A 14,215-nucleotide genomic window follows, 5' to 3' on the forward strand; every position below is an offset into this window, starting at 1 on the left:
ATAATTATTTTAAAATTATTTAACAATACCCTTTAAAATTAATAATTTTGATCACCTTCAATGGAGAATAAACTCACAAATACATTTCTAGTTAAACCATTAAAAATGCACTAGATACATGCTTATATAGCAACAATTGTGGAATTTTTATAGTCTATATGGATACAGCATCATAAGAAAATCTAAAAATTATGATTAGGAAGTTAATAGCTAAGAGTATTTGGGTTTTAATATTTTACATTAAAGTCCAACATCAATAAAGTATATTAATTTTATCCTTTTTAAATTTAAGCTATTTTTTGTGTTTTCATGGGCAATGTAAAATAGGTCAAATCTTCGTTCCTATCACTGTGGAAAAAAATAAATTAAGAAAAAATATATACATAAGTGACCAATTTAAGGGACTACTACCACACCAGATGGCCCATGTCCTTTTATCATGCAGGCTTCTCAGACTCTTACTCTCACTATTCTAACATGTCCTTAGAAGAGAATCACAAAGAAAGGGAAAGCTGTTGGGCTCACTCTTGATGCCAAAGACATGGAAAGACATGGGAAGAAGCTGAAAATCAGAAAAAAGTCTCTAACATGCCTGTGAACTTTTAAAACCCCAAATGGAGCTAATGGACAACTTCCATTGAGGTGATGATTAAGAATCAAGATGTATAGGATTGGAATACATATTGAATGCAAATCAAAAGTAAATCATCTTTATAGATATTAGAAGTCTCTAACTTAGTTTCCTTGTTTGGAAGCATAGAACCTTTAAAGACTACAGAGTTTAATTCAAATAAAAATTATCAATTAACATTATAAATTAATAATTAATATATAGTGAAGAAACCAGGATTCAGCATGCCTATATAGTTGTGCCTCAGTATCCTTAGGAGATTGATTCCATGACCTCTTGCAGATAACAAAATCCATGGATACTTAAGTCCCTGAAATAAAATGGTGTAGTATTTGCATATAATGCATGCATACCCTCCCGTATACTTTAAATCATCTCTAGATCACTTATACTACCTAATACAATATAAATATTATGTAAATAGTTGTTACTTTATAATGCATTAGGAATGACAAGAAAAATATGTTTGTACATGTTCAGTATAGAGATAAATTTTTTCCTAATATTTTCAATCCATAGTTGGTTGGATCCAGAAATTCATCCCCCTTACCCTGAACATGAAGGGCTGACTGTATTTTCATTTCTGAGATAAAGAACCTGGCATTAGAAAGCTTAGTCTACAATCTATAGCAAAAACTTACAAATTATACTCTACATACCAAATCTAACTTATTTATTTGCCAGTTTCTGCAAATAAATTCTCCTGGGACACAGTTACATTGCACTTGTCTAAAGCTCCTTTTGCACTAAAAGAACAGAGTTGAGTAGTTGTGACAGAGACTGTACAGCCTGCAAAGCCTAAATGTTTACTATCTAGCCTATAAATTTGCTGATCTCTGATCTGTGAGAATGAGACAATTAAATATGAAATAATATAACTTAATTAAGTTTAAAGAAACTTTGGAACCTTTATCCCACTGCATTTAAACTGTTTCATCAACCACAAAGGGTGATCTGGCTCATTAATGTGCCTTAACTGGATTGTTTTTGAATAAAAGATGTTAGAGATTGTTTTAAAATAAATTATTTGTCTATTTCTGACATGCCCTTTAATACACACCGACTGTAGAAATTGAGGAAATATAAAAAAAAAAGAATAAAGGAAACTTACTATAATTCTACCATTCAGCAGTAACCTCTATTAACATCATACCATTTTATCTCAATTTTGTTTTAAAAAAAGAAAGTGGTTAACAGATATTAGCAAATAATTTACAAATAATAAAGAAAGAGTATCGAACGCCAAATGGTGATCATTACTGAAAAGGAAACAAAGAAGAGAAGATACAGAACTGTGTGGACTAGGGAGGTTACATTTTAAATAGAGTGGTAAGGTGGTCAGGAGACCTTCCTTAGAAGGTGACATCGGTTTAATGAAGTCCCATTTGTTTATTTTTGTTGTTGTTGCAATTGCCATGGCAGTCCTCTTCATGAAGTCTTCCCCCAGGCCAATATCTTCCAGTGTTTTGCCTATGCTTTCTTTGAGGATTTTTATTGTTTCGTGCCTTAAATTTAAGTCCTTTATCCATCTTGAATCAATTTTTGTGAGTGGGGAAAGGTGTGGGTCCAGTTTCAGTCTTTTACATGTAGACATCCAGTTCTCCCAACACCATTTATTGAATAGGGAGTTTTTCCCCCAAGGTAAGTTCTTGTTTGGTTTATCGAAGATTAGGTGGAAGACATTATTCTTAGTAAAGCATCACAAGAATGGAGAAGCATGAATCCTATGTACTCAATCTTGATATGAGGACAATTAATGACAATTAAGGTCATGGGGGGGAAGCAGAAAGAGGGATGGAGGGAGGGGGGTGGGGCCTTAGTGTGTGTCACACTTTATGGGGGCAAGACATGATTGCAAGAGGGACTTTACCTAACAATTGTAATCAGTGTAACTGGCTTATTGTACCCTCAATGAATCCCCAACAATAAAAAAAAAAAATGGGAAAAAAAAAAAAAAAAAAAAGAAGGTGACATAGGCCTCTAACACTATAAATAACAAAGCAAATTATGCAAATATCCAGAAAAGATCAGGAAATAGTAAAAACAAAGGCAGGAATGTTTCTAGAGTGTTTAAGAAAAGCAAAGAGGCCAGGAGATAAAGCAAAGAAAAGGAAATAAATAGTATGATATGAGGTCAAAGAGAACAAGGTAGCTAAGAATGCATGGCCTTGTTGGTTCCTGAAAAGACTTTAACTCTGTGATTGGAAGCTATTAAAGGTTCTGAGCACCAATGACATAATTTAATTTGAGTATTAAAGTCACTCTGGCTGCTGTGCAGAGGATAAACTGGGGCAGGGAAAAGGGAAAAAGCAGGAAGTTCAGTTAAAAGTTTACTTCAGTAACACACAGAACATAGATGAGAGTTGCTTAGAACAGGATAGTAAATAGCCGGGTGTTGTGGCGGGCGCCTGTAGTCCCAGCTGCTCAGGAGGCTGAGGCAAGAGAATCGCCTAAACCCAAGAGCTGGAGGTTGCTGTGAGCTGTGTGACGTCATGGCACTCTACCTAGGGTGACAAAGTGAGACTCTGTCTCTACAAAAAAAAAAAAAACACAGGATAGTTAGTAATCAGGGAAGTCATGAGAATGTGTCAAATTCTGGGTATATTTTGAGGGTAGAGCCAACATGATTTGCTGACAAGTAAAATATGGGGTGTAAAAGAAAGAGAAAGGTAAGATAAAGTTAAGGATTACTATCTTGAGCAATTGATAGCATGAAATTGCCATTTATTTAGGTAGAAAAAAGCTTTGGGAAGACTAGTTCTGAGGAAGGAAAATGTGTTCAATTTTGAATATATATTATTTGCGATGCCTGGTAAACATCAATGTGATGATGACAAGTAGGCAGTCGAATAAACAAGCAAGAAGTTAAAGGGTAGGTCAAAGATGAGGATGTAAGTTTGAGAGTCTTCATAGTCTACAGATGAAATTCAAAGCCATGAGGTTACTAAGAGAAAGAATATGATAAAGAAGAGATCCATGGATCTCTAGAGCAATCCAACATGTAAACAAAATGAGAAAAAAAATAGCACATGCCATGAAAACAAACCAAACAGTATCAGATACATTTTTCAGTATACAATTGTTAATTGTTCTTCCTTACCCACAGGGACTACATTCCAAGATGTAGATGCCTGAAATCTCAGATAGTACTAAGTCCTATATGTATAGTAGAAACTCCATAGTTGACAACTTCCATAAGTTGACCTAATTTTCATAGAATGGACATGCACCAATGTATGTTATCAGTACAATAGGCCTAGTTCTTTACGTGGACCACCTCCATATGTTGACAAGTTTGTTACAGTTCCTTGGGTGATCAATTTACAGACATTCTACTGTACTTTGTTTTCCTTATATCTATGTATCTATGGTAAAGTTTAATATTAGCCACAGTAAGAGATTAATAAACAACAACTATGAATAAAATATAACACTTATAACAATAAACTATATAAAAGTTATGTGATCTCTCTCAAAATAACCTTTTGTACTATACTCACCCATATTCCAAGCCATGGCTGACCATGGATAATTAAAACCACAAAAAGTAAAACTGTAGATAAGGGAGGGGGCGCTACTACAGTCAAATATTTGTTTGTGAGAACAACAAATATCTGCCATGTGAGAACAGCTCCAAATTCTAGAATTAATCAGTCATGTACTCTAGTAAGAATACAAATAACTGATAATCTTCCAAATCAAAATCCATGAAATAATTTTAACTGATTAAAATTCTGACACGAAAATATTCAAATTTTATACACATTGAAACCAATTCTTGCTAGCTCCTAATAAATAGATCATGTTATTTAAATAACACATACAAAAATGGTGTACTTATTATTTTTTTTTGAGACAGAGTCTCACTATGTCACCCTTGGTAGAGTGCTGTGAAGTCACAGCTCACAGCAACCTCAAGCTCTTGGGCTTAAGCAATTCTCTTGCCTCGGCCTCCCAAGTAGCTGAGACTACAAATGCCCACCACAACACTTGGCTATTTTTTTGTTGTAGTTGTCATTGTTGTTTAGCAGGCCCCGGCCAGGTTTGAACCTGCCAGCCCCGGTGTATGTGGCTGGTGTCCCAACCACTGAGCTATGGTATACTTATTTATTAGTGACAAAAGAGCAAAGAAAAGTAAAGGGGAGTAATCATCTCTTCTAAAAGCAGTCTCCTTGACCAAAGTATAAAAGTTTCAAGATTCCTCTGTTTTGCTCTCAACACAAAAAGGATAAAAATTTGGCTTAGTTTTATTAAAGAAAAGGTCTTTGAGGGTATCCATGACTTTCACTACTAACATCTAATAAAAACACTATATGAACAAGTATTTAAAATAAGCCAATTTGTTTTATTTTAAACATGAAATTGAAATAAATTGTTGAAACTAAGAATAAAAATTCCCCTACACACAGACACACTCACACAAAATCATACTCATCACTCATCACACTCATAATCACACTCATACTAAATCTGTCTGATTAACATCTTACATGTGTTAAATATTAACACAAAGTATGCCACTACTCAGGTTACAACCTCTTTATAAATCCTGACTAACAAGCAACTAGTGTGCTGTTAAGGCAAGTTTTCTCCCATCTACACAAATATAGGTGAGATAATTAAGATCTCTTATATTGCATTTAAGGAACTTTTTTGATCACCTTTCTACTTATTTCTAAAGGGAATTATATGAAAAGGGAACTTTAAAAATACCTATCTTTAAATTAGAAGCAAAGTCTTTAATTTACAATATTATTTTCTGTTGCCGTTCTTTATGCTATCATCCATACGATGTAACAGAAGATGAAAGTTTGTCACCTTTATTGCATGTTAGAGCTATCTTATAATTTTTCTTACCTGTATGGAAGTAATAGAAGCTGAATGTCCCTGAAGGACTGCAACTGGTGCACAAGTTCGAAGACACCATACTCTTACAACCTTATCACAGCTGCCTGCAGCAATAAGAGTGTTTTCATAGTTAACAGCCATGTCCGAAATTTCAGCAGAGTGCCCTCGAAGTGTAGCAAGGAGGCGTCCATCATCTGTAGCCCAAATTTTTACCAAACAGTCATCTGAACCCTATAGTAATACAAAAGGACAGATCTATAATGAAGCAGAAATTAACTGCCCCCCCATAAAAATGGCCAAAAAGAAGAGAGAACTTTATTAAATTACTTCTAAGCCTTTACTTTTAGTCTATCCTTTTTAATATAATACAAATTCAGTAGCTAAGTATAAACAATATACAAATGATAGTACTAATAATGCATTGTTCAAATTGACAATAACATTTTTGAAGAACTCCTCAAAACTACTACCAATCCTAATGAAACAAAATATTTTAAAGTGACTTTTAAGTAATTTAGCATTATTTCCACCATTATTTATTTCCTTAGGCCTGATAGCTTTTTTTTAATTACTAAATAATTTTTTCTACTAATACTTCAAAATTTAACCTAAAATCTACATGCATTTCTCAGTAAACATGAGGCAGGCTGTCAAAAATAACCTGTGATATCGCTTCTCGGCCCTTTGGCTAAGATCATGTGTAAAAATAACCTGTGATAAAAATATTATGTTGAACTTCCTATTGAAAATTTTAAAAGAACTTTAAAAATACTAAAAAGCAATTCTATTTCAATGTGGTAGATAAGTTATTTAATAATTATCTGTTTATTAAAAGATGGCATTCAGCATCCATATCATGATCATTAACATCCTAATACACAGGTGTCACATTTATAGTCATAATGCAATTGGTGATGTCAGTAACAAATTCTAAGTAGTCGTAACTTCATTTCCTTTGTTATAGCATACAAATATAGAAAAATCATGCTTTTACCGGCACTTCTATATTAACTTAGTACTGAAGAAATGAGACTAAGTAAATAATCCCTTTCTTGGAAATACTGGTGTCCAAACAATTGTGTACTCAAAAGCATACAGGATGATGTGAATAATAAAAACCCAATTTTAAAAATAATCAACACTATAATCAGAGAAAGACATACAAAATAAGTATTATCTTCATTACTAATTGTGTAATTTAACTATTTAATCATAACGGTGATGTAATCACTAATTAAACAAAACTAGCAGTAATTACACTAAATGATACAAGGAAAGTACACTTTAGTAAATGTTTGCTGCTGGACACAGTGACTCACACCTGCAATCCAAGAACTTTAGGAGGCAAAAGAGGGAGAATTTCTTGAGTCCAGGAGTTCAAGACCAGCCTGAACAACACAGTGAGACTCTATCTCTATAAATAATGAAAAAGTTAGTCAGGCATGGTGGCCTGTGCCTGAAGCCCCAGCTACTCAGGAAGCTGAGATGGAGGATAAGCTCAGTATTTGAGGTTGCAGTGAGCTATGATCCTGCCACTGCACTCTAGCCTGGGCAACAGAATGATATCTGTATCTAAAAACAATAAATAAATAAAAATTTTGAAAAGTTTGCTAAAATGGAATGAAATGTAATTGAGTACACCTGTTTCATAAATTAACCGCCTCTATAACATAAGGCCATCTGAAGGTTTATTTGTTAAGTAAATTTTCCCACATATAATGGATATTATAGTGTACTCATTTAATTACACAAAATGAAAAAAGACTTTCAGTTTCCATTCATCTATATTTTGCATTAATGTCCATTACAAAGCACAATGCAATGCCATGAAGTCTAGCTTCAATTGTTGTATTTATATATGTTGCCACATCATAAATTTTAAACTTACTGTAAAAATTCTTCTCCCACTTCTGTCAAATGCTACACAGTAGACAGATGACAAATGCCCCAGAATTCTCTTATGCATCTTAATGTGCTGATAGGCAGATGATGGAAAAATATGGCTGAAGCGACTACATCCAGTTAATTGCCTGGCAGAGGTGATATTCACTGAAAACAATAGAAGAGATTCACTTTTCAAAATCTAAAAGTGAAACCTACTTCATGAAATTAAGTCATGAATATTAAGAAGAGACAAAACAAAGTACAAACACTGCAGCAATTCTGCCCTATAAAAAGCATAAATTCTCTTATACATTTCACAATTTTATGAACTCAAGTTGACTACAAAAAAGTACAAAGAATACTCTTCTGTAACATCCCAGGGGTCTAAAACTCTGTTTGGCTTACTGTGGTTTCTCAAGTACATTTCCAATTTGCCTTTTATACTATAGTCAAAGACACTGTCACTTTAAATATATAGGTGAATCTTTCCATAGAATGAAGGAATTTTAGAATAGAAAGTTTACATATATGTATTTAAAAACAAATTATACAAACTCCTATCCTTCCTCCTTACACTTATCTATCCCCTATGACTTCCCCTAAAACTTCGAGAGTAATACAAGAGACCTACCCAGTGAAAAGATAAAGAAAGCTATGACACTATGTAAGTTAGAAGTAGTAAACAATCTAGGTTTGTCTATGGGTTTGCCTCTTTTTAGAGGCTCTATTCTTAGTTATCAATTAACTTTTAAAACTTAATATCCTGTCAGTTTATTTTAGATCCTATTTTTTTTCTTGTTGACTTGCTTTATTCTTACTTTTCTTAAAAAAAATCCATAATAATGTATAATTCTACACAATTCTGCTCTAAATAACACCTGGATTAAGAGCACTTCTAAAAAGGATCTGGATCCACCCATTTGCCCTGTGAAATTATTCTTCATCCCTAATAAACTGAAATTACTTAATACCCCACATTGTGTTTTAACCAAAACACCAGATCGCTGTAACTTCAAGGTCACTTTGAGGCAAGGTGGCATTTGGCACACTGCATTAATAATATAGTACAAGTGATAATAGCTTTATGTTTAAGCAAGGCAAAATTAAGGAAATAATTCAGTGCTAGATAGATAAGTACAATTAGAATCATGCCACAATCAACAAGTCAACCACCCAATATCTCACAATCTTAAGAGCAATATAGTCTTTCTATTCAGCCAATAGCAGACATATTGGCCATTTTAAATTAACAAAATGACAAAAACTGATGGATGACTAGCAAAATCAGAGAAATTAAAGTGAATATAATTTAGAAGAATACATTAGAGATCTTCACATTCACGTAAAACTGAAAGATGCTGAGTATATAATGGTAGAAAATACATTACCATTAGTACCAGGCAAGAGGATTTCTTTTGGCAACTGCTCCCCAACTCAACCAAAAGAAAACTACACAACTCTAAGACTGGAATAGGAGGTATCCTAACTTTGGGAAATTAGTAATCTGCCTTCTCCAAACATTTTTTCCTTTTCTAAGTTCCTTTAACTAATCATTTATTATGTCAGCCTGGCTTTGTTCTACTCATACATTATAGGTAGATGGAAGGAAAAAAAATGCCTATGCTACTTTAAGGCAGGATTTCTCAATCACAAATTACTGATTCTTGGAGATGTTTAATTCTTCATTATTGGGGGCTATATATCCATTGTAGAATATGTATGCTTAACAGTATCCCTGGCCTCTACCCATTAGATGCTAGTTGTAACCCCCTAGCCCAGGTGTCCTCAAACTTTTTAAACAGGGGGCCAATTCACTGTCCCTCAGACTGTTGGAGGGCGGGACTATAGTTTAAAAAAAAAAAACAAAAAACTATGAACAAATTCCTATCCACACTGCACATATCTTATTTTGAAGTAAAAAAACAAAACGGGAACAAATACAATCACACCGCTTCATGTGGCCCGCGGGCTGCAGTTTGAGGACCCCTGCCCTAGCCCTAAGTTCTGAAGAACAAAAATATCTCCAGACATTGCAAAGTGTACCCTAGTGGGGACAATAAAACTGCCATAGTTGAAAATAACTGCTTACAGTATAAAAATAAAAAGCATCATCAACAGAAATTAAAAAAAAAAAAAACAGAAAAGCAACTTTGAGAAGGGGAGCCAAAGGAGATAGAAAGACAAAGATCAAATCCTTGAACGTGTGATACCTTTCCATTTATTTCTTCTTCAATTTTTAATATTTTACAGTGTTAATGATACAGATCTTAGGTCTCTCCTTAGTTAAATTTATTCATAAGTACTTTTGTGTTGCTGTTATAAATGCAATTGTTTTCTTGATTTCCTTGGATAGTTCATTGTTAATGTATAGAAACAATACTGATTTTCATATGCTGTTTTTTAACCTGCCACTTGACTGAGTTTATAAGTTCTTATCAGTTGTGTGTGTGTGTGTGTGTGAGCACAGTTTTAGGATTTTTCACATATTAACATTATGCCAACAGAAAACAGAGACACCTTTACTTCTTTCTTTTCTATATGAGTACATTTAATATCTATTATTTATTTCTTTAGCCTAATTGTTCTCTGGCTAGGACTTTCAGTTCTATGTTGAATGAAAGTAGCAATAGTGGTTATCCTTGTCTTGTTCCTAATCCTAGAGGAAAAGTTTTCAACTTTTCACCACTGAATGAGCTATGTACTTATCATATATGACCTTTACTGTGTGGAGGTACATTCTTTCTATACTTATTTTGTTGAGAGTTTTCATCATAAATGGATGATGAATTTTGTCAAATCATTTCTTTTCTGCATCACTTGAGATGACTGTGTGTTTTTTGTCCTTCATGGTGTTAATATGGTGTATCACATTTATTGAGTTACATATGTTGAGATGTCCTTCTGTCACAGTGATAAATCCCACATGGTCACAGTGAATGATCTTTTCAATGTGTTTTCTTTTTTGAATTTTATTTTAGAGTTAATTGCAGAGACTTATTAAGAGCATCAGCATCTCCAAGAAGACAGGATGCCATGGAGAATGGAAAACGGTGCCAGGCCTCAATGTGGTTTTAAATTTGGTTTGCTAGTATTTTCTCCAAGAATTTCTACATCTATTTTCAATACGGATATTGGCCTATAGTGTTATTTTCTTATAGTGGACATGTCTGGCTTTGATATTGGGTGATGTTAACCTCATAAAATGAGTTTGAAAGTATTCTCCTCTTCAATTTTTTGGAAGAGTTTTACAAGAACTAGTATTAGTTCTGCTTTAAATTGTTTGGTAGAATTCAGCTTTTCTTTGATGGGAAATGCATTACTGATTCAATCTCATTACATGTTATTGGTCTGTTCACATTTTCTATTTCTTCTTGATTCCGTCATGGCAGGTTGCATATTTCTAAAAATTATCCATTACTTCTAGGTTGCCCAATTTATTGGACTATAGATTTCATACTAATCTCTTGTGATCTTTTTGTAGGTCCATGCTAACAGTTATATTTCCTCTTTCACCAATGCTTGTGAGTCTTTTGTGTTCTTAGTCCAGCTAAAATTTTGTTGATTCTATTAAAAAAAAAACACAACTTTTAAATTCATTGATGTTTTAAATTGTTTTTCAAGTCTCTATATTGTTTATGCTCTTTTTGTTATTTCCTTCCTTTTGCTTTGTTCATCTTTTTTATAGTTTCTTAGGGCATAATATTAGGCTGTTTGAGATTTATCGTTCTTCCTTTTGATGGAGTGTGTATTGCCACAAATTCCCTCTCAGGAATGTTGTTTATTGCATGCCATACGTTTTGGCATGTGGTGGTTCCATTTTCTTTTCTTTCTTTCTTCTTCTTTTTTTTTTTTTTTCTGAGACAGAGCCTCAAGCCATCACCATGGGTAGAGTGCCGTGGCATCACAGATCACAGCACCAAATCCTGGGCTCAAGCGATTCTCCTGCCTCTACCTCCCAAGTAGCTGGGACCACAGGTACCTGCCACAATGCCTGGCTATTTTTTGGTTGCAGCTGTCATTGTTGTTTGGTGGGCCAGAGCTGGATTTGAACCTGCCAGCTCAGGTGTATGTGGCTGGCGCCTTAGCCGCTTGAGCCACAGGCACTGAGCCATGTGGTTCCATTTCCATTTGTCTCAGGATACTTTTTACTTTTGTATAATTCTTTGTTGACCCATTGGTTATTCAGGAGCATATTACTTAATTTGCAAATATTTATGAGTTCGCCAAGATTCCTCATTATTGATTTCCAGTTTCTTCCCACTGTGACCAGAAAATATACATGATATTATTTCAGTCTTCCTAAAGGGTTAAGACTTATTTGTGGACTATAATATTATCTATCCTGGAAAATATTCCATGTACATTTGATTATGAAATGTTCTACAAATATCTATCAGGTCCAATAAGTCTGAAGTTTGGTTCAAATACAATGTTTCCTTATTGATTTTCTATCTAGATGATCTGTCCAATGTACATTCAAGTAGAGTACTGAAGTATCCTACTATTATTGCATTACAGTTTTCCCTACCTTTAGATCTATATTTCCTTTCTATCTTTAGGCCTTCAATGCTAGGTGCATATATATGCTAGGTGCATATATATTTACAACTGTTAAAATTTCTTGAAGAATTGACTGCTTTATTATTATATAATGACCTTCCATGTCCTTTTCCACAGTTTTTGACAAACTATTTTGTCTGATATAACCATTCCTGTTTTCCTTTGGGATTTGATTTGTATGAAATATCTTTTTCCATCTCTTCACTTCCAGTCCAGTCCTTAGAGTATAAAATGTGTGTCCTTAAAGGTAAAGGCAATCTCATGTAGACAGTATATAGTTGGTTCTTTGCTTTTATTCCCTCAGCCATTTGATATCAAAAATGTCTACAATATCAAAAGTGATGTACATATTCAATGCAATCCCTAAGAAAATTGCAACGAAGAGGAAGATGGTGGAGCAAAAGAATCATTCTGCTGATGTCTCCTGGAATGACTGAGGAAAACAGAACATAGGCTTATCTGGCACGGAGCCCATACCCAGAGTCATAGCTCAGGGAGCACAGTGAGGAGGTGGTGAGCTGGATACAGCATATGATCTGGAGTGGTAGGTATCTGATGAATTAGGCAAGTGATTGCAACGAGCTAGGATCATCTGCCCCACCCCCACCCAGGATGGGAGGAAGCCTTTCTGGAGTTTCCAGTTGTTGGGAGAAGTTGTACTTTGAGTGGAAAGCTTAGAAGAGTAGTGGATTTGCGATTGGTTTGGTGGCTGGCGAGGCAGTCATAATGAGAAGGTCTAGGTGGCCAGAGGGTTGCCATTCTGGGAAGATCATGAGAACATCTTAGCAGGGGCCTAAAGCACAGCTGTCTTGATTCCACCTTCTGGGAGCAGAACTCCACTCTTAGGAAAAGCTGAGGGGCTCCTGCACACCATGGGAACTGGAGGCAAGGGGTACTGTGAGACCTGCTCCTGAAGGATTGTTGTGAACATTAAGATCCCACCCCAGCAGGGTATGAATGCTGAGGAAACAATCAGGCAATCACCAAAGGCAACTAAGTTTATAATAAGGATCACAGATGTTGCTGGCTGTGCTGTCTCTTGGAAAAAACAATCAAACAAACAAACAAACACACAGTACCACATGGTGTCCAGATGAAATGCTGCAACATACTGTCATCAAGAGCAAGGACTTCTGTCTATTAGACTTTACTCAGGCTGAGGCCACTTCAAGACCTAAGCTATGAGACAAGGTAATATGAAGCAAAGGAGGTAGTGAGAGGGAAAACGGAACACAAAGAGGTGAACAAGAAGAAAGAACACATGAGGAAGAACCAACAGAAAATTTGGGGCAACATGAAAAACCAAAACAGAGGAACTCTCCCAAGGGATCATGAGGCAGCTACTGCACGAGAATCCACCTGTAAAGAATTAATGGACTTGACAGAAAGAGAATTTAAAATATTGATGATAAAGACAATAGAAGGAATGAAAGAAAAAATGGAAAGTCAGAAACAAAAGTTGGACAAGAGATCTGTAGGATATAGAAAGGATATGGCAGAAATTAAGGAAATGAAGGAGACTATTAGGGAATGTAAGGATGAAGTAGAAAGAATCAAAAATAGGTTAGACCATAGAGAAGAAAGAACCTCAGAGCTAAAGGATAAAGTTCTCGAGTTAACCCAAGTAGTTAAAGAGGCAGAAAAGGAAAGAAAGCAGAATATGTGCTTAGAGAACTATGAGACTCTAAGAAGCATTCAAACATATAAATAATAGGGATTACTGAAGGGGAACAAGATTTTCCCAAAGGAATGAAAGCCCAGCTGGAGACTATCATAAATCAAAATTTCCCAAGTATTATATTAAAGACCCCAACACACTCCTTTCACATGGATATCAAACCCCAGGTCATCTCAACTCAAAGAGAGCTTCTCCAAGACACATTGTAATGAACCTGTCCAAAGTCAAGATGAAAAAAAAAAAAATCTGCAAGTGGCCAAGTATAAGCACCAATAGACCTACAGAGGCAGAGCCATTAGAATAAAAGCAGACTTTTCGATTGGAAAATTCTAGTCCAGAACATGGTCATCTACCTTTAACATTCCTAAACAAAACAATTTTGAGACCAGAATTGTGCATCCTGCTAAACTAAGCTTCAAATTTGATGGGAAAAGAAAATCTTTTTCGGATACACAAGCACTGAAGAAATTCGCCACAACAAGACCAGCTCTATAGGAAATCCTTAGACCTGTTCTCCACACTAACCACCACAATAGACCACCAGCAAAGTAAACACCCAGAAGCTAAAGGTCAAAACTTAGCTTCCACAATGGTGCAAATGATAAAACTATACA

At 34.9% G+C, this 14,215-nt stretch overlaps 1 protein-coding gene across 2 annotated transcripts in view; it reads right to left on the reverse strand.

Annotated features, from left to right (window-relative positions):
* Nucleotides 1-14,215, reverse strand: part of BRWD3 (bromodomain and WD repeat domain containing 3) — a 157,274-nt gene that overhangs the window by 88,003 nt on the left and 55,056 nt on the right. For both annotated transcript variants that reach the window (XM_053580305.1, XM_053580306.1), the window contains exons 7-8: nucleotides 7,368-7,528; nucleotides 5,489-5,710 (exon numbers count right to left, since the gene is read on the reverse strand). In XM_053580305.1, the coding sequence (XP_053436280.1) occupies nucleotides 5,489-5,710; nucleotides 7,368-7,528 (383 nt within the window). The remainder of the gene's footprint in view (nucleotides 1-5,488; nucleotides 5,711-7,367; nucleotides 7,529-14,215) is intronic.

This window comes from Nycticebus coucang, chromosome X (genome assembly GCF_027406575.1).
Source record: "Nycticebus coucang isolate mNycCou1 chromosome X, mNycCou1.pri, whole genome shotgun sequence".
In the NCBI taxonomy this organism is placed as follows: domain Eukaryota; kingdom Metazoa; phylum Chordata; class Mammalia; order Primates; family Lorisidae; genus Nycticebus; species Nycticebus coucang.